Source organism: Calliphora vicina, chromosome 5 (assembly GCF_958450345.1).
Source record: "Calliphora vicina chromosome 5, idCalVici1.1, whole genome shotgun sequence".
In the NCBI taxonomy this organism is placed as follows: Eukaryota; Metazoa; Arthropoda; class Insecta; order Diptera; family Calliphoridae; genus Calliphora; species Calliphora vicina.
Window position 1 is genome coordinate 22,942,299 of NC_088784.1, and position 22,116 is coordinate 22,964,414.

General features: G+C 32.2%; 2 protein-coding genes across 3 annotated transcripts in view; one reads left to right on the forward strand and one right to left on the reverse strand.

Annotated features, from left to right (window-relative positions):
- Positions 1-22,116, reverse strand: part of sona (sol narae) — a 157,763-nt gene that overhangs the window by 19,005 nt on the left and 116,642 nt on the right. The window contains exons 7-8 of one of the 2 annotated variants that reach the window (XM_065513545.1): positions 3,261-3,403; positions 2,981-3,033 (exon numbers count right to left, since the gene is read on the reverse strand). In XM_065513545.1, the coding sequence (XP_065369617.1) occupies positions 2,981-3,033; positions 3,261-3,403 (196 nt within the window). The remainder of the gene's footprint in view (positions 1-2,980; positions 3,034-3,260; positions 3,404-22,116) is intronic. The other variant, XM_065513546.1, reaches the window with a different exon arrangement.
- On the forward strand, positions 10,218-11,982 carry LOC135959693 (homologous-pairing protein 2 homolog). Its single transcript, XM_065510700.1, has 5 exons — positions 10,218-10,349; positions 10,935-11,059; positions 11,118-11,214; positions 11,274-11,495; positions 11,562-11,982. Exons 1-5 carry the CDS (start codon positions 10,218-10,220, stop codon positions 11,757-11,759), a joined length of 774 nt encoding a protein of 257 aa, XP_065366772.1. The 3' UTR covers positions 11,760-11,982.

Sequence of the window (22,116 nt, forward strand, 5' to 3'; positions counted from 1 at the left end):
CGATTTTTCTAAATTTGAAATAGTAGTCTCGAAAACGGAGGATGTTGAGGGTATTTTATATATTCCGAAGAAATTCCATTGGTTTGGAGAAACATAGCCTAGACGATAGTACGCTGGACTATCAATCTGAGGGTGGCGGGTTCGATTCCCACCAGAGACTCTGGCTGCATCTGAAGACAAGCAAAAAGCTTTGCAGTTTGTTTTTTTTATATCAAAACAAGTCCAATATAATAGCACAGGTTGGTGCTGTCAAAATTATAACTGATTTTAAGTCTCGATTCGATACCCTATTTCTAACTAATAGAACAACAACTTGTCTAAATGACTGTGCAGATAGTGTATCCATGATGTTACATCCAGGATTTTTCAAACCATTTAATTCCTCGTAATTTTCAACCTTCCGATTTCCTGAGAAATTTTTCACAACAATTTTGAAAGTGCTGCTTCTAAATCATTCATTGTATGTATGAAATAGTTGTCTTTGATTAAAAGTCTTATTTGTGGTCATCAAAAATACCAGCTTTTAGTTTTTCTGTATTCAAACCTGGAAACATTCCTGAAAGAAAGGCGACCACGATAAAATAAGACTTTCTTAAATAGAGTTAAAATATTTCTTTCTTCGTGTCTAGATGCTAGCAGCTCTGATCTTTCTTTCGAAAGGTCAAGGTCTCTTTTCAAATCACTTAAGAAATATTGTGAAATAAAGTGAAGGCGTCGTCAACACTTCAAAATTGATGTCATGTTTATCCGAAAAAACTTCCATCATCCATGTGTCATACAAATCTGATAGATGTTGATAGGAGATGGTACGTCGTCTGAGTACAATAGAGGCCTTTAAGCAGACAGTAAATAAGGATATGTCATTTTCCTTTTATTCATACATACGTGTAATTTAGCAACACAAAAATATCTGTCATCAACATGGTTTTTCTGTTCTGTCCAAATCATAGGTACACCAAACTTTAAATGACTGTCTTAAATATTCACTACACACAATGTTTGGAATCCAAGGGACTTAATCTCCATCTTAAAGTAATTGAAATATGCATTCCTTACTATGTTTGTTATACATTTAACAGGTTTCGGTCATTGCGACAATTTTTTCGTGATAGGAAATGTAATACTACGAAACGGGCACACGAATTTACTTATGGCAGCCAATATTAAAACAAGTAAGAGAGCTATATTCGGCTGTGCCGAATCTTATATACCCTTCATCAAATTATATCTACTAAAAAAATATTTTTTTTTAAATATTACATATTATTTAAAAATTTTTTTAAAAAATAAAACAATTTTCTAAATTGTTTTTAAAAAGTTTTTTTTCAATTTCTTTTTATTTTTTTTTTTAAATTTTAATAAAAAAATTGTTTGGTAAAGTATTTATGAAAAAAATATTGTAATGAAAATTTCGGGTTAAAAAATATTTATCCCGATTTTGACCAACTTACATACATCGTTGCAATTGATTTTGAAATATCTATCATTAGATATCCATATTTTCTATATTAATGACTTAGTAATCCAGATATAGATCAAAACAAGTAAGAGAGCTATATTCGGCTGTGCCGAATCTTATATACCCTTCACCAAAATATAAAATTAAATTTTTTTCCAGTTGTTTTTTCGAAATTGTTTTTTAATTTTTTTTAAATTTAATAATTTTTTTTTTTAATTTTAAAAATTTTTTTTTTTAATATTTAGTGAAAAAAAATTTGGTGTATATACGTCGTTGCACAGGTCTTTGAAATATCTATCATTAGATATCCATATTGTCTATATTAATGATTAAGTAATCCAGATATGGGTCAAAAATCGAGGTTGTCCTGGTTTTTTCCTTATATCTCAGCCATTTGTGGACCGATTTTCTCGATTTTAAATAGCAACCGAGCCGGAAGAATTTCGGAGATATTGATGTATCATTCGTGTATGTAAGTTATTTGAGGGCTTCAGAAAGTTGATTTCAACACACAGACGGACAGACTGACATGGCTATATCGACTCCGCTATCTATAACGATTCAGAATATATATACTTTGTGGGGTCGCAAATGAAAAATGTAGAAATTACAAACGGAAAGACAAACTTATATATACCCTTGCCACTCATGGTGAAGGGTATAAATAGGGCAAAAAATCAAAGTTGTCCCGGTTTTTTCCTTATATCTCATGTATGTAAATTATTTGGGGTCTACGGAACGTTGATTTCAACATACAGACGGACATGGATATATCGACTTCGCTATCTATAACGATCCAGAATATATATACTTTGTGGGGTCGCAATGAAAAATGTAGAAATTACAAACGGAATGACAAGCTTATATATACCCTAGCCACTCGTGGCGATGGGTATAAAAATGAAGATAGAAGCTAAGGTAGATCCAAAGCTAAACTAATTTAAAAACATTATGGCTGTTGCCACTGTACACCTAAAACAAAACTACTAACGGAATCTTGGCACCAACTGTCTTTATTTGTTGACCTATGTAGTTATCAAGCTCGTCTGAAACCGAAATTTAAATGAAATTAAGATCTTAGTTTCGTTTAAACTTCGATTTTACAAACTAATTATGGCTCCTTAATCAAAATTTCCCTTTAACTATTTGTACTCTCAAAGCAATTACTCCTAAACACTTAAATACTAAAGGGATATATTATTTAATTCCGTAACTAACCGATTTTATACTCGTAACTCCATGACTAACCATTGTTAAAAAAGCTTTTTTCTATTTTAATTAATTAATTTTTTTTAGTAAAACAATTCTCACATATTTGTATTGTTGTTATGTGGAGTAGGATATTGTGTATAATTTGTAAATTTTAATGTATTTTATATTTGTTATAATGTTGTGTGTCTTTATGTTTTAAAAATATAAATTAAGTGGTTTGGTGTCAGTACAAGTGCATTAAAAACTACTCAAATTTAATAATTATACTGTAGATTAATTAAAATAAAGTAATTGGTTGAAATATTTTACCCGCTGTGCCTTTGGTACAACGACCTCCTTTACGCCTTCGACACATATCATACCTAAAGTTTATATACAGGAAAGTAGTGGGGTTTTAAAAAAATATATATATTCAACTTACATTAAAGAAATATAATTTTTTGATTGTTTTAGAGAGTTTGAATAAAATAGAATTTGAAAGATTCAAAGTGAAAATTAAAGTGAAAATAGTTTTTTTAGGCGATCCTGGATGATCATTTTGTAAGCAGCCATTGAACGCTTTTCTAAGCTTGTCATTATAATAACTTACTTTGTTATGGCAACGGCTATATCATACACGGGCAATCTTCTCTCACGGAACAAATATTTACCCATATCGGTTAGAGCGGCCGCTGAATCAATGGCATCTCTACCAACACGATTTCTTTCCAAATAAGGTGTAGCATCACGTCCCTTTAAGCAGAAAAATAGAAAAATAAATAGAAAACATAATTAAATTTAACATTTAAATGTGGCTGAAATTAACAATGAAATATGTATATTGTAGTTATTGTTGTTTCTGCTTTGAATTAAACTTAAAAAAAATAACTATCCTTGGTAATTTAGCTTAACCTTTTCAGCTAGATAATCTATATTGAGGTTAGTTAGTTAGTTTGTTTCCAATTCAATTGTAAATCTTCTTCATAAAACTATATTACAATCAAATGATTTCTAGAAAAACAAAAACAGAGACTTAGGTGGAAAAAATGGGGGGGGCGGTTTAAGAAAATCCCAAAAAGTTGTAATATCCATGACATTTAAAGTCTCAACTTAACCTCAAACTCAACAAATGCTTGCAAAATCATTGGTAGCTCCCAATGCAGCAATTTCAAAAGCAGGAAAAAAATTAATGAATTCGCTCGTAGTTGCCTGAATTCGCTATCGACACACAGTTGTAATATCCATGACATTTACACCCCTATCGCGAATCAATATTTCACATGAAATGTGTTCCCTTTTCCCATTTTTCGTTCATAAACTTTGTTCACATGAAAAAAATCCCCAACATGGGAAATTTTTAGATGGAATTTTGTAAACAATAAACAGCTGTTACGAACAAAATCAACTATTGTGAATGAAAAGTTCAGGGGAATATCACGATAGAAATTTTCCCTTCGAGGGAAATGGATATTTCATGGGAACATAAATTTAACATATTTTTCACGATAGGGGTGCTAAAGTCTCAACTTAACCTCAAACTCAACAAATGCTTGCAAAATCATTGGTAGCTCGCAATGCAGCAATTTCAAAAGCAGGAAAAAAAATTAATTAATTCGCTCGTATTTGCCTGAATTCGCCACCGACGCACAGTGGCGCCCGTAGAACAAGTGCCCCTAAAAAATATTAAATAAACCTCTCTTACAGTAAATTGTCCAAGGATTTCAAATATGATACTCTTATTGCAATCAGATTTTTGGCTCAGAAGATATAGCCCTTCAAAGTTGACTGATTTTCAGTTTTCAAAAAAACACATCATTTTTAGGTAAATTGGTCCGGTTTCAGATACAATATATCGAAAACTATGTAACGGATTGTCATTATTTTTGATTCTATTGATAGATATATTTATTAAGAATAGAGTAGCAAAAAAATTGTACTGTTTGCTTTGTATTTGTCCAGGTAAATCGATATTTACCAACTATCCATTTTTTCAATATTTCTTAACATTGAAGGAAAATAAAAAGAAACTGTCAATTTCCATATTTGCCATATTTTCAAAATAAGTTCTTTGATTATTCCTTTATCTAATGCAAAAATTCTTAGCTGCCCGTCCTTGCCCCATTTTTTGTTAGAGGTAAAATTTTGAAAAAATACATGGTTCCAAAAACTAAAAAATTTTTTTTTTTTAATATTTTCTGGAATAATTTTAAATCATAAAAGCCTTTAAAAAGAAACATAAAAAATGAAAAAATTTTAAAAAATATTTTTTTTTACTTCCCATAAAATTCATTTTTCCACAAATTTAACTTTGCCAAACCATAAGTAGGCACCTGAAAGGCGTAGAACCATTTTCAAAAACTCATTTTATAGGCTGATCAATTATCTATCATATGCTTTTTAAATTTTTTGATTATCTCATTTGGTTTAAAAGTTATGATTTTTGCAACGAATTAACTCAAATGGCGCCACTATGAGACCCGAGGTGTCCAAATTTGAGGGGCCATGTACTGGCCCCCAGTACCCCTAGGAAGCTGAACTACTGTAAATCAAGTCGAAAACACCTCAGCTTCAACCATGTGAAATTTCGTAATGATATCTCTAATAGTTCCCGAGATACCGAATTATTGCCAAAAAAAATACGTTTCTGAACCACTGTGCGCCACCTGGTATATAAATTCGCCTTGTGTTCACGCTTCTGAAATAACATTTTGTAACAATTTTAAGTTATTTAGTGCAGTCTTTATGAAATTGTGGCAAGTTTGCGGAACCAACTTTCTTCAGTCCGACCCCCTTTTCAAACATTTCATAAACCCGCCTTTTAAGATGCACTCTTTCAGCAGTTGTTGTCATCTAAATATAAAAAACATCATATACAATTTAATGTTTACAAGCTGGCAAGCGTGCAAATTAACCCCTCTGCAACCAAAAAAGTAAAAAATAAATGGCATCAGGTTTAATGTGTAAAATAAACCGTCTATATATATAAAAAAAAAAACGTGATTCAATTGACATTTGGAAAAAACCCATTAGCAGTTGAATTTAGCTTTGGTGTGAATGTTTATTGAGCAGCAAACGAAGAAGATATTTATGTGGCCGGTGTATTCTTGAATGGTTAAATGTGTTTGTTAATTGATAACTAATTTCAATGTGCAAAATATTTTTGGAATGTTAATTCTTTTTTACAATAAACGAACAATAAACATCATTGCAAAATGTTGTCGGAATCATTAAACACAATTGGCAAAGTTGTTTTTGGATCCCTTAGGGCTTGAATAAGTTTGGGGTTGGTTTAAAAGCATGAATAAATCTTAAAGAGCTTAGAGTAGTTAATATCTACTCTAAGCTCTTTAAGATTTATTCATGCTTTTAAACCAAAGACCATCTAACAATTTATTCAGTCAAGCCTAAGAACAAGGACCTCCAAGGAGGGAATGTTACGGTTTCATGTTTGGGCGTCCTTCGGTACAGGTTCCCTGTAATGGCCTGGCCAGATACAGAACATTACCTTAGCGCCTTGGATATTTGGCTTTGGTGCCGATTCGGCTGGTTGGTCGGTCAGGCTTCACATACGATCTCTTACGTTTGGGGTTATCGTAATGGACATAGCGTTCAAGCAGCAGTTTGGAAATGCAAAACCGTCTTTCAATGTAAATGCTTATGGTACTCAATTTCCCTGCTGTCCTTACCGTCAGATGAACGGAAAGAAGAAAATTCTATAATGAAATAGGACAGTTGTCCGGAGATTAGTTCGGCGGCTTACTGTACATAACAAGCTGAGATTATCCCCAGCTCGTATGTATCCTCGAAAAATTCGTAATAGGAAGTAATATTTCTATGAGGCAGCACAATACGAAACTTCGAAGACCTTAGGCGATCTTATTGGAAATCCCAAAGAGGAGATAGGTTCTTATCCTTGCTAATAAGAGTTTGGCTTTTTCACCGTTTAGAGGTGACAATACTGGCATGAGTATAAGTCTTTAATGGACAATTCATGATAACAAAATTTATCTATTAAATTCAATAATATCATCGTTAACTTATAGTTCAAAGTCCTGAAGAAAGAGTTATTCAGCCCAATTATGAATAAAAAATTCCGCGGGAGTTTTTTCTCATTGAAATTGAATAGGAAAAATGAGAAAAGGGAAAAAACTCCCGCGTAATTTTTATTCTTAATTGGGCTGATTATCTTTTATGTGATAAATTTCGCATTAATCCCAAAACATTTGAAACATTTACCTATAAAGAATGATTCAACAGCTTCTCAGAGTATTTCGAAGTTTCCATTAAAGTGTAATGTAATTAAATGACTAAAGAACCTAATCAATTAACTCTTAATTTGGCTCTAATTCTTCAGAATTACTGAATTGAGTTTAATTAAAAGAAGATTAAAATATAGCTAAAAAACTTCCTACGATTTGAATTTGAAATAACTGAAAAATGACAAATTTCTCGGATCTTCCAGAAAAATTGGAAGTATTTCTAAACTAGGACAAATATGAAACTCTCTTCACCTCCTAATCGTAAGAGATAATTCTCAATCATGGCTTTGTATTTCTTGAATCATGATGGCGTCCAAACTCCGACTGTGAATCAATCGAAATTGGTAAAGGTCGCCTTTCACAGCCCCCTTACCTCCTCAGCTTATGCCACTGATAAATTTAGAAAGTAGAAACAAGGTTCCCAAAGCAATAGCCAGCAGAACTTGGAACATGAATAGAGAAATCTTATTTGGCAACTTCAACACGATTGGACGATCGATAGGAGATACATTTCAATCTTGGGATGGAGTCTAAATTCCGGCTGTGAATCAATCGAAATTGTTTACGACCAACTTTTACAGAATCATTACCTCCATAGGTTATGAAATCACTTATAAATTCCAAACTCTTCACGACCTGATCGAAGGAGATAATTCTCAATCTCCGACTGTGAATCAATCGAAATTGTTAAATGTTATATATATTTCACAGCCTAATTACCTCCTCAGCTTATACCACTGAATTACCCTTAAACTGCGAAGTATAAACAAGGTTCCCAAAGCAATAACCGACAGAACTTGGAAAATGAATAGAGAAACCTTGTTAGCCAACTTCAACACGATTGGTCGATCGATAGGAGATACATTTCAATCTTGGGATGGAGTCCAAATTCCGTGAATCAATCAATCGAAATTGTTTATGGCCAACTAATACGGTTTCATTAACTCCTTAGCTCATGCCACTGCAATCACTTAGAAATTCCAAACTTCTGCAAAACTCTTCACCACCTGATCGAAGGAGATAATTCTCAATCTCCAACTGTGAATCAATCGAAATTGTTTAAGGTTATATTTCACAGCCTCATTAGCTCCTCAGTTTATGCCACTGCAAGTATCCACAAATTGGGAACTAGAAACAAGGTTCCCAATGCGATAGCCGGTAGAACTTGGAACATGAATAGAGAAACCTTGTTTGCCAACTTCAACAAGATTGGTGTATCGATAGGAGACACATTTCAATCTTGTATGGAGACCAAATTCCAGCTGTGAATCAATCAATATTTCTTATGGCCAATCTTTACCTCCTTAGCTCATGACACTGCAATCACTCAGAAATTGCAAAGTAGAAACCAGGTTTACAAAGCGTTAGCTAGCAGAACTGGGGTCATGGAAAGAAAAGAGTTGGTGGCTTACTGCAAGACCGTTAAGTGTTCAAGTGTTCTGTCAAAACGCAAGCTTCAGGATTGTCCCCAAGGAAACGAAGGTTTTCCCTGTTATGGAACATAATCACCCCTATCGGCAATAACATGTGGAATTTATGTTCCCATGAAATATCTATTTTCCTCGAAGGGAAAATTGCTATCGTGATATTCCCATGAAATTTTCATTCACAATAGTTGATGTGAAATATTGATTCGCGATAGGCGTGAATGTCATGTTATTGGATGAGTTATGCAACTTTAACATCATACATTTGATGTCTGCCTCGATACATGTCAGGAAAGCTCACAGCTTTTAATGATATTTATAAATCAATTCCGCGGTTAGTGGTCAATTATGCTGCTCCTATATAGTTACCTTTTGCTTCCAGTATAACACTATTGAAATCCTGAAGTTCAACATCCGCGGAGCACCATCTACACGAAGTACATGAAGGTTTCTCCCATTACGGAACATAGTGTTATGTTTGAATAACTCAAAGTTTAACATATGAACGAAGAGAAAGCTGGATCCATGACAGCTTTGAACGACATTCATAAATTAATACTGCTATCAGTGTAGCAATATTCAAAACACAACCTTAATGAATGTCGGATGCTAATCTCTTAAGGGACCACAAATCTATTGTCGTCGGAGAAGTCTTTTAAACTTCAACATCATAATTCGATGTTTGCCTCAATACAAACATGATCGTCACATGCTGCATACAAATCTCTTTTCAAAAAACCTTCGTCAGTACGAAGAGGATTTGAGCAGGACCCGTTGTATCGAAACCCACACATAGCAGCTTTGAATGACATTAATGAATCAATTGCCTGTTCAGAGGTAAAATCTAGCAAAACGAAACCTGCATGTAAATCTCCGACGAAGGTTCTTCCGATTTCTTAAACTTCAACATCATACAGTTGATGTTTGCCTTGATACATGTCTGAAAAGACCTTCGCATGTACGAAGAGAAAATATTGAGATTTGAGCAGGATTTATTCAACATCATACAGCTGATGTCTCCCTCGATTCATGTCTGGAAAGTCGTTCGCATGGTCGAAGAGAAAATACAGAGAGCATGTTCATGACTGCTTCGAAAGACATTTATAGATCAATACCGCATGCATGTCGTCAACCGCCAATAGAGGTAGGGAGAGTCATTATGGTAACGTATAGAACTTGCGGTCCAAACATATGATCTGAACTTTTGTTCGGGTTGTTCACATGACATACAGAGAAAATAATCGAATGGGGTCAAATCACATGAACGAGTTGGTCAGTTAACAGGTCCATTTCTTGAAATTATTCTTTCGCCAAATGATTCCACCGGCCTATAAAGCGCATCATAGAGTGTGTTTTTCTGGATGCAATGGCTTGATGATTATTATCGCTCCAAAGGCTGCAATTATGCCATTTAACCAAAAGTGTGCTTCATCACTGAACAAAATTTTCAAATGAAATTGTGGGTCAATAGCGATGTTTTCTGTATGAGTTTAATCTTGTGAGCTCGTAAACCACGATCAGGCAAGTTTAGTTGTTGATCACGATGACGAATTGACACATTTGGATCATCATCAACATTTCGCTGCTCACCATCCATCGCTTGTTCTGTGCGCACTGTACGGCGTCGTTCGGGATTCGTATTAACGTTAAGAGTAAACGTATTGCGAAAACGATCCATAGTTTTTCGAATTAATCGCTTTGATGGACGATTATGAACACCATAAAATAGTTCCGTTCGTACTCTACCGAAAATAAGTTTTCTTTGGTACTCCACCATGTGAAATTATAGGTTATAAATTATAACCAAAAAAAATGCGAGAGTGAAACGCTAAACTCTCTAAGTCAGGGAAAAAATTACGGCCTTATTACCCTTAACCGATAATGGCAATGACACGTGAGGGCATTTCTGCACCCAGAGCTGAATTACGAATCACCAAATTAACCTCAAAACAACTGAGAACTGTCAAATCAGCTGCCTATTTACAGCTCGCCGCATGTAATAAAAAGCTACTAGTTGGTGGCACGGGTCAAGGTTTTTTGTCGTTATTAACTATGTATGAATATTAATTAAATATGTCAAACTAACAACCATTAATAATAGCAAATATCATTTAATAAAAAATTACTTTGTTCCTTTCCTAGAGTATTAACACTTTTGCTTCACTTCCAACTAACTTGCTCTGTAACTTGCTCTCATATTATTTGTATCATTTAAATAAATAATAAAATTAAAAATAAATAAAAAAAAAATGTAAGTCATACACACTGGTTCAGGCCAGGCGTTGCCATTTGCTGGCATTAACATTAATTTTAGATTTGTCAATCACACTCTCTGTGTTTGCATAGTTGTTAAATGTACCGTAATTAGTAAATATTTATTAAAATTACCGTAACAAGTTTTTCCAACTAAACAAAACCGTTATTTACAAATGCTAATAAGTCTAACACAAAAAAACACAGTTGTTTGAAATTGCCATTAATCCATTGACAGAAAACACGTGAGCGGTAAGATAATTAAATACCAAGTAGATACAAAACTAAAGATAAATTTATTATTTTTTATACAAAGTTAATTTTACCATGTGATTTTTAATTTAGATGTCAAAAACATCCAATATTATAAAGATTGTGCAGGATTTTATGCTAAAAGAGAATCGGCCCTATGCAGTCAATGATGTAATGGAGAAGTGTGGCAAGGAGCTGGGTAAAGCAGCCATACAAAAGTAAGTTTTTAAGTAAATTTTATATTTTTAATTAAAACGTTTCCTTTTTTGTTAACAGAGCCTTGGATTCCTTAGCTAGTAAGGAGATTTTAATAGCCAAGACCTATGGCAAACATAAAATCTATTTTGCTAAACAAAATGTTAATTACCAGGAGGTAGGTTTAATTGTTTTATACTTAAAATTTCAATTTTCTAATTAATATTTTCATTTTAGTTAAAAAAACAATTGCAATCTTTAAAACAAAAACTCTCACAAGCTCAAAATATTTTGAAAACCAAAGAAAATCAATTAAGTGAGTTGGATTTAAAGTTGAAATCTTTAAATAAAATAAAAAGTCTGGCTACTTTAGAGGAAGAAAGGGATCAACTACTCGATGATATAAGACACGCCAATGAAAAGTTAAGACACTATCAGGCCCAGGAATCAGAGTCAAAGGTAGGAATTCATACAAATTACTTTTAATTCTTAAATTATAAATTTAAAATATTTCTTTTCTTTTAGTTATCCTCTCAAGACATTAAAAAAATTGAAACTAAATACGAAAATGTCTCTGTGGCCTTCCGTAAGCGCAAACGCATGTGCAATGACATGTTGGATGCCATTATGGAGGGTTATCCTAAAACCAAAAAAGCTTTAATAGCTGATATAGGTTTGGAAACGGATGAAGAAGTTGGCTTTACTGTACAGTTAAAGCATTGAGTTGTTACTGTTAAGTTTAATACATGTTTGGCAAACATATTTAAGTTAATCTAAGGAATTTTTGTGGAAATTTATGTTATAATTTTAAGAAAATATTATCTACTTTATTTTCATGTGTCAAAGGTACATATTTATGTATGTAGGTGTCAGTATTTCATTTCAACACTTAATAAATTTCATGGAAAAATGTATAATTTATAGATATGAAAACTGTTAAGCTCAACATGTGTTTCTTTAGGGGGGCCAAGGGTTTTGCCTTTGATATATAAGTGACAAAGCATGGACGCTGTAGTTAACACGGTTACTGTGACTGATATACAGTTCAGAACCACGATAAACGAGTTTTTATTGTGTCGAATTGATGTACTGGGACTGAAGGACATGTGGAAGGATGATGGTTTGCAGAACATTTGCAAGAACTGAGTGTAGACCTCACTCAGTGTTTGCAAATTTTGAAGAATGAGTTTTGGATAGTCCACTTTGACCTTCTTTCATTGGACTTATTTGAAGTCATGGATCTATGTGAACAAGCTAAAGAATCTGGAAGAGAACATCTGACAAAAGTGCGAGAACATATCGCCCGAAGTTCTCGTCAGATTAATTGAAAGAGAGCCTAAATTATGTTCAGCAATGGTGGCGCTCTCCTGAAGGACAACATCTTTAAAAAGTAATGGAAATAACTTAAAGGACAAAATAACAATGAAATAAAATTACATCATCGTATTATCCAGAATTGGCGCTCTCTATTTATAACAATATGTTCCTCGATAGCGAATGAAAGCTTTCCTTCGCTTGCTTAACGAAGGGAACCGCATTTGGATATCATTAATTTTATATTCGAAGATCAAGTTATAATTTTGATGGATGTGTTTCTAAGTACAGCAAAATCTTCAAATTTGACCTTCTTTCTTTGGGATTTTTTTCAATTCACGAAGTTCTGAAAGAGAATACTCGGCAAGAGTGTGTCAGAACAATTGAAAATGCGGTAGAAAAAGCGAGAACATATTGGCCGAAGTTCTCGTCAGAACGATTGAAAGAGTGCCGAAATTATAGTCAAAAATAGTGGCGCTCTATTGAACGATATCATTTCCTAAATGTTATGGAAATAACTTAAAGGACCAAATAAAAGTTACGAAATTATGTCATTGTATTATCCAGAATTGTCGTTTTCTATTTAGAACAACCTGTTTCTCGATAGCGAATTAAATCTTTCCTTCGCTTGCTAAACGAATGGAAACGCATTTTGGTATCGATGATCAGATTGTAATTTTGATTTTTTAATTCACAAAGTTCTCAAAGATAATACCCGGCAAGTGTGTGCCACAACAATTGAAAATGCGGGAAAATGCCTACCAAAAATGTCGTCGATATGGAATAAATGCATTTGTTCGCTTGCTTAACGAAAGGAACCGCATTTGGATATCATTAACTTCACTTCTATGAGAACGATGAATGGAACGATAAGTCGAATGTAAGCGTAAATGTTTCAGTTTTGAAAGATGAGCTTTCGTGTCTCCTAATATATCCTTTTAAAGTGGACGGCAATATTGCCCAACAAGCCACAGACTCTGGAAGAGAATAAGCCGAAGTTCTCCCCAGAATGATTGAAATATATCCCAAAATATCAACAACAAAGGTGGTGCTCTCTGGAAAAATTTAGAAAGGAACCTTGTTTGGATATTATTAACTTCACTTCTATGTGAACAATGACTTGAAAGAAAAGTCAAATGGTTCATTTATATATCTGCGAAGTCAGCAGTTAAAATCTGTCGATTGCTGTACACAAACCTAACATCGAGATGAAGTTTTCGATATAAAGAAATCGAATTTGAAACGACTCCGACTCGCCTATTTTTGTATGCTTTGCTTGCACAATGTTAGGAAAAAGATGGAAGTAGAAATACCTGGGAAGTGATACTAGTTTTGCCATGTAAAAAGACGGGTTTTCGTATCTTTATACACTAAGCCAGTAACTTCGTTGAATACCAACTGATTTTAAGTTTCTTTGAGGATTTAGAAAGATGTAACTGAGGCCTTTCGAATGGTTCTCTTTTTAAGTAACCTTGGGAAATTTAGAAAGAAGTAACTGAGGCCTTTCGAATGGTTCTCTTTTTAAGTAAACTTGGGAAATCTGTCAGCATTTCTCCAGCAAACATATTTTTGTTTAATTTGGACATTTTATATTGGAAATTATAGGAAAAAAAGGATACATAATTTTTTCTCAGAACTACGACCTGAAATTTGGAAAAAGTGGGAATTGAAATCTTTAATCCCAGTCAGCAAAAAACTCATTTGCATAACAGCTATCTATTCCCGAAATATAACACAAGAACTATCTTTTGCCAATACGAATCAAAAACACTTCCTAAAGTTTTGGAAAAAAAGAATTGATATCAGTAAACCCAGTCTTAACATCCATTTTTCCTCCGAAATATAACTCAAAACTGGCGTAATGAGGAATGAAATTGATCTCTGCTCTTGAAGAACTATTTTCTGGCGAATACATAGACGGCTATCTCCAATATTCAGGTTAAACTGAACCGCTGGAGCAACCATGTAGATCTTAAATATTTTCTGGCCTGTAACAATATCCAACAACCAACATTGGGTGGAGGCAATCCAGCAGCATATTAAAACGGAAATAAAGTGAAAATAGAAATGCTTAGGCTGGAACCCGCAGGGAAGCAGACGAGTTGTGAGACCAGCTCAAACCTGCAAGTGACAATTAATAACAGAGCTTTCGAAATTGCGGATGAAGTGGAACGAAATCAAGCATCGAGCCGACGATCGAGATTATTGGAACCACCTTGTCATAGCCCTATGCTCCCTCGAGGAGTGGAAAGAACATACATATATATAGACGTTTTATCAGTGAAATAAGTCAGTAGGTAATGCAGACGGTGTGTAGTAGCCATTGAAAATATATTATTAAGCATTTAAAAATCATTACTAAGTTTTTGATGGAATACTAAACATTTTGCGGCCTCATTTGAAAGGCAGATCTATTTCGAATCTACAGAGGAAATTTTCACAAGATTTAATTAACATTTTATCTGATTGATTTAGTCTATACGCTCAAATAAATATGTTCCAATGTGCAATCAATATTTTAATTAAGTGCAGTAAAGTGTTGCCAACCAAAAAAAGGTTTGACAGATGGTAGTAAACATGGAGAGGACATTAAAACGACTATCAGTGAACTGAAAATAGCAGTTGTTATGGAACAAAGGTCCAGCCGGCATTGAATGTTTGAGCTTTAGATAAAAATACAACATAAGATTTTCACAAGATTTTTAAAAACATTGGATTATATTAAGATTTTAATCAGTTAATGAATTTGCATGCATTTGAGCAGCGAAGTGTTGCCAACCAAAAACAAAAATCAAGCATGAGTGATTTTTGGTAAGATGAATAAAATGTTTGGTGAAAAAGATAAATTAATGAGAAAAATTAACTTTTGTGAAAAAAAAATTATTGAAAAAAAAATTTTAAAACAAAAAATGATGGTGAAAATAAAATATTCTTGAAAAACAAGCGTATCGCATGAAATCCGGTGCGAGACTGAATTTTCTTTTGAATAGTCGTGGTTGTTTGTTTATATCTCAGCCATTTATGAGTCGATTTTTCCGATATACATAGTTGGACTACATCGGATACCTTAATGTATCAATCCTGTATGTAGGAAAGTTGATTTCAACAGACAGACGGAAAGCCGTACATGGATATATCGACTGCTTTATCTATAAAGATCCAGATTATCAACACTTTATGGGATCGCAAATAAAAAATGTGGAAACTACAAACGAAATGCCAAACTTCTATTTAATGGATAAGCATAAGTATAATTGGAGTATTGCTAGAGAAAATAATGCGTTTTCATTGTTGAAAAAGAATAATGAAAGCTTAAGCCCCTGTCTATACTTGACAAATATTTATTATAACAATAAATGACATTTGTTGTCAAGACATAGTTGCCTGAGCAAAAGCACTAACAATTTTGTCATAACGAAGCAATAGCACTAATAAATGGATGCTATACCTGATAATTTTGAATCTTGACAACCATTTTGATGTTTATCATGACAAAAATGTATCAAGTATAGACATAGATAGGGTAACGGCCACAGTTAGAAAATTTCATACAAAATATTGTCGGAATATTGATTTAACCTCATTTAGGTGAATAGATTAATTGAATAATTCAAAGATATTGGATCAATTGGAGATCACATTGATACATTAACTGAAGCCTAATGACCATACATAATGGAGAGAGTACTTTGAATGAATGTCTGTGAAACAATTTAATTACTGCATGAGACATTTCCTGGTTGTGTACTCTCTCGTTTCGGTGATCAGAATTGCTCAACTAGATCATGTGATTTGACACCATGGTATTTAAGTATTTTCAGGGGGTTATTTTAAGCCAATAATCTATGCCAACAAGCCCACAGCAGTACTGCAATGAAAAGTTGGCAACACCAACAAATACTTAGAAAAAGTAACAGTTTTATTTTGTAAAATTCCACACCCATAATTAAAAGCTATACATGCGTTAGGGGCGCCACAGGTTGAACATTTTGGCTGGTCACAAATTTAAATATTATCGATAAACCGGTAGTCAGTCATTCGTCGTCCACTCACTTATTGTGTGTTAGTAATGGCAAATCATAAAATGCAAATATTTATTCATTTGATTGTCTGTCTGTCTGGTCTCTGAGTAACTCAAAAAGGGAACTCTGTCTGCCAACATTTGTTTTGGCATACTTGTGACCCTATAGACAAAGACATACACTGTATGGCTTATTTTAGAAAAAAGGTAGCAGTGGGTGTATAGTTACTTTTGCATGTATTTGAGTATTTCAGGCTTATTTATTAAGCTAAAACTGCCGTCTAGTGTGGGTGGTCATTTTCAAAATGAAAACTACTAAAAACAAACATAACAATTGCTAAATAAAATGGGCTAAAATGGACAGACAAAAGTATTTAAAAGCGAAAGTCCTAATAATAGTACTTTGAACATAAAAATATTTGTAATTTTGTTACATACTATATTTTTTTTTGCCAATACAGACAAAAAAAATAAGCCACTTTAAGACAGATAAAGTTTGGTTTTTTTTATAAAAAAAAAATGAAATTGAAACGAAATGCAAATAAATTTACGTTTGTATACAAAAAATTTTCCGCATTAGATATCGTTTACATAAAAAATTGTAGCAATTTTCAAGTCAAAACATTAGCAAACAGACAAAAAAACAAAAACTGCTGCAGTTTTGAATATTTTTTTTACATTAATTCAAAAAACAGCACGAATTGACAATTGCTTAATACCTTTTTAATATTTTTTGGGGGTTTTCGGTGTTTATTTTCACAGCGTGGGCTTTTAGTTCTTAACAAATTCTTTTTTAAAACTTTGACCACAGCCACAAAACAAAATTTGATTGCGTAAATTGAACTTTAATTTAATTGACAGTTGGTACTATTTGAGAAATAGTAGTAAGATTTATTATGGAGAAAAAAAATTTTCAAAAAAAATAAACATACATATTTATTAACAAGCCATTAAATGTACATAAATAAATGTTTAAATATTAATAACAATTTAAAGGAGTTGCTTGGTTTCAAACGACAATTAAATACCCTTCATTTTATTGCTTTTATTTTTATTGTTGTGGCCATATTTAGTAAAACTTGTTATCAAATTGGCAACTCTTAGTATTGCCAATGTAACGTACCAGTATGTATTAATGATGCACGTCTAATTAGCAACTGTATTTAGCAATGGAGTGAGCAAGCAACATGTTTATCAAATGACGAGTGTGTCATATTGCAATGTTAAGTGAGCTAGAGAACTTTTACAGCAAATGATTGATGAGTGTTTAAAATGACATTTGCTGTAGTATGTCATAGGTTTTATGATTGTGATTATTTGCAATATTTAATAGACCTTTCACATTAAATAAATCATTTTGTATAATTTAAATATCGTCATATTGAAGAAGAGAGACAGATTGAACCATACAATAGCACATTAAATAAATACTGTTACGTTTTAACCTTTTAAAACGTTGGTTTATTTCCGTTAAATAAACCGGATTCTTTTGATTGCAAATAAAATCCGTTTAGTAGTTTGAAAATTGTAACAACTCTTTATTTAAAATGTACAACAACAGAATTAAATAGTCACTCAATGTTTTGTTTATACACGTTTATAAATTCGCAGAAATACAGACACACTTTATAATGTACACGAATTCACTTGAAAACACACAGCACTCAGTTGATATTTATTCGAAAAGCGTCTCTGATAAACTCACTAACGACTGCAATCTCTGCCACTATTTAGAGCATTCTAGATTGCTCTTTAACTGTCTAGAGCTTTCTAATACATACGCCATCTGTGGTGTATTTTCTACAATGTTCTTTAACTGAATATTCGAATTCGAATATACGGTCGCAGCAAACAGCGTTGCCAACTTACGATCAATGGTCAACTGAAAGCTTTTATTCAATGTTAATAATGCCCACATATATGTTACAGCTTGCTATTACAGCACTGTTATTTGAAAGCATTAGGATACTTTTAAATCAGCCGTTAAAATCATTATATTTGAATTCAAGTACAATTTCGTAACAATACATAAGGGGGATTTCACGACAAGTGAATCAACTCTTAAAATCGATGTCTTCCAATCGGGATGAAATTTGCACCAAGGTTAGACATACAATTTTTATATTAAAACATTTATTTTGATACTATCCCACTCGCATCCCACTAAGAGACAAAAAAAGCTCTTAAAGGAATGGACATACTTTATAGTATGGGCTCTTTTAAAAAGAGAGCCCATTTTGGAAAAAAGTTAGATTTTGCCAAAAAAAATCAAAAATTGTATATCTTGAGTTAAAACATCTATTTTGCTATATATCCCACTCGCATCCCACTAAGCAACCAAATAGGTCTTAAAGGAATAGACCCAAGCTTTCTTTTGAGCAAAAAATTAAAAAAGGGACCATTTTGCAAAATAAAATTTCAAAAATTGCATATTTTGAGTTGCAAAACTTTTATTTTGATATATATCCCACTCGCATCCCACTAAGCGACTAAATAGGTCTTCAAGGCAAATATCTGAGCTTTCGAAAAAAAAAGTCAACAAAGTTTTTTATTTTTTTTTGTTGAGTTACAAAACATTTTTTTTGATAGATATCGAACTTGCATCCCACTAAGCGACCAAATAGGTCCTCAAGGAAAATATCTAAGCTTTATTTTAAGAAAAAAAGGGGTCATTTTGAAAAAATAAATCAAACAATTTTTTGATTTCGGAAAAAATATTAAATTTTTTTTATACCCTTCACCTTCGTGAGAAGGGTATATATAAGTTTGTCATTCCGTTTGTAATTTCTACATTTTTCATTTCCGAACCTATAAAGTATATATATTCTGGATCTTTATAGATAGCGGAGTCGATTAAGCCATGTCCGTCTGTCTGTCTGTTGAAATCAATTTTCTGAAGACCCCAGATATCTTCGGGATCCAAATTTTCAATAATTCTGTCAGACATGCTTTCGAGAAGTTTGCTATTTAAAATCAGCAAAATCGGTCCATAAATAACGGATAAATGAGCAAAAAGCCGGGATTACTAAGTCATTAATATAGACAATATGGATATCTAATGATAGATATTTCAAAGTCCATTGCAACGATGTAGATAAGGATATAGTAAGTTGGACCTACAATGGGTCAAAATCGGGAAACATATTTTTTAATCCGAATTTTTTTTCATCAAAATATTTTTTTGTCATAAATTTTTTTAAAAAAAAAAAAAAAATTAAAATTTTTTTTTTAAAAAATTTGGAAAACAATTTCGAAAAAAAAAAAATTTTAAAAACAATTAAAAAAAAATTTATTTTAAAGTATAATTTGGTGAAGGGTATATATGTAAGATTCGGCACAGCCGAATATAGATCTCTTACTTGTTTTTATACCCTTCACCTTCGTGAGAAGGGTATATATAAGTTTGTCATTCCGTTTGTAATTTCTACATTTTTCATTTCCGACCCTATAAAGTATGTATATATATTCTGGATCCTTATAGATGGCGGAGTCGATTAAGCCATGTCCGTCTGTCTGTCTGTTGAAATCAATTTTCTGAAGACCCCAGATATCTTCGGGATCCAAATCTTCAATAATTCTGTCAGACATGCTTTCGAGAAGTTTGCTATTTAAAATCAGCAACATCGGTCCATAAATAACGGAGATATGAGCAAAAAACCGGGACAACCTCGATTTTTGACCTATTTTTGATCTATATATGGATTACTAAGTCATTAATATAGACAATATGGATATCTAATGATAGCTATTTGAAAGTCCATTGCAACGATGTAGATAAGGCTATAGTAAGTTGGACCAACAATGGGTCAAAATCGGGAAACATATTTTTTAACCCGAATTTTTTTTCATCAAAAAATTTTTTTGTCATAATTTTAAAAAAAAAAAAAAAAAAAATTCAAATTTTTTTTTAAAAAAAAATGGAAAAAACTTTTTTTTTTAAAAAAATTTAAAAAAAAATTAAATTTTGTTTACCTATAAAAATTTAATTTTAAGTATAATTTGGTGAAGCGTATATAAGATTCGGCACAGCCGAATATTTTTTTTTCGAAATATGTATTGAAGAAAGAGCTATCTAAACTATTTGGGACACATTTTGCTTAGAACAATAGGTAATAAGTTACATGGATAAGAAAAATCACATGTTTGGCAAAAATGTCAAATTTTGACCCCCTCTAACACCGAGAGTTCTTGACCGATCTTATTGAAAAATTGTGTCTGAATTACTATCCAATAGGTCTAAACTTGGTGCAAATTTCATCCCGGAAGACATTGATTTTAAAAGTTGGTTCACTTGTCATTAAACCTCCCATAAATAAATCGTTTACAAAACTTGTTAATGCTTGAGAATATATTTGGTGTATGTCTTAAAAATGCGGGATTCAAAACAGTTGGCTCCGATTTGTGATTGTATTTTAAATATTTATGTTTATTTCCTAGTTCATTTCCGCTATTCACAACTTTTTTACAACTATTTCAAAAATGTAGGGTATCTACACAAATTTAAACGAAAAAAATTATTCAGTTTTGCATGTAATTTAATTTAAAGCCAATAAATCTTTTTGAAAACCTAAAATACATTTCGCTTTTAATTAAAACATATTTAATATACATATACACAACAATATTTTTTTGTTATCATGATATTTTAACACCACCTTAAGGAAGTTGGCAATTTCAGAGTATGTCAATTTTTTTGGTTTGTTTATTTTATATATATTTTTTTAAAAAATTTCATGTTGCTGTTATTTAATTTTACAAATGCGTTGTTCAGGCAATTTGGCGTTAAATTTTTGAAAAATATATATTTTTTTTTAATATCTTTCATGTTTAGAAAGGAAACCGGTCGCTTTTGGACATTTGGTTTAAGTTAATCTTATAAAGTAAATTTGTTTTCAAGGAAGGTGTGTAAATTTAAAAAGAAAAACCAAAAAATGTTTTAATATTTGATTTGTTTGTTTTGGTTTAGCCTAAAAGATTAGAATGAACAAATTTTTATTTTGTATTTGAAATACTTTTTTTTTAGGGTAACCTAGATTGTTAACGGTAGTTCTTGCTTGGTTTTTGTAACAAGAAGAAATGACATTTGTTTAATTAAAGTTGGCAATGCAATATTAACACCATGTTTATTTTTATTACTTGGCAAGTCATTCCAGTACATAGAATAAATGTAAATGTACATATATTTAAATTGCATGTTTTACTAAGCTAAGCAGATAATTTACACATGTCAATTAGCTGTTTTATCATAAATTCTTTAATCTTAAGCCTTAGTTATTTGAAACGAATCATATACATATTTTTATGTGTTTTGTTCATATCCCAGCAGTTGTGGTGGCGATAGGCAAACTTGTGCTTGGTTTTTTTTATAGCATGTTTGAGTCCTAGCAAGAAGTCAATTGGTTCTATATAGATTACAAAGAGATAGTCTGATTGCTATGGAAAAATTTGTATAATAATTAATTATCTAAATTCTAGTTTACTTGGGGACATTAAAGTGTTAATTAACTCTACGTTAGATTCCTTGGGACATAAAATATTGTTACGAAATTGTACTTGAATTCAAATATAACGATTTTAACGGCTGATTTAAAAGTAGTATAATGCTTTCAAATAGCAGTGCTGTAATAGCAAACTTTAACATATTTGTGGGCATTATTAACATTGAATAAGAGCTTTCAGTTGACCATTGATCGTAAGTTGGCAACGCTGTTTGCTGCGACCGTATATTCTAATTCGAGTATTCAG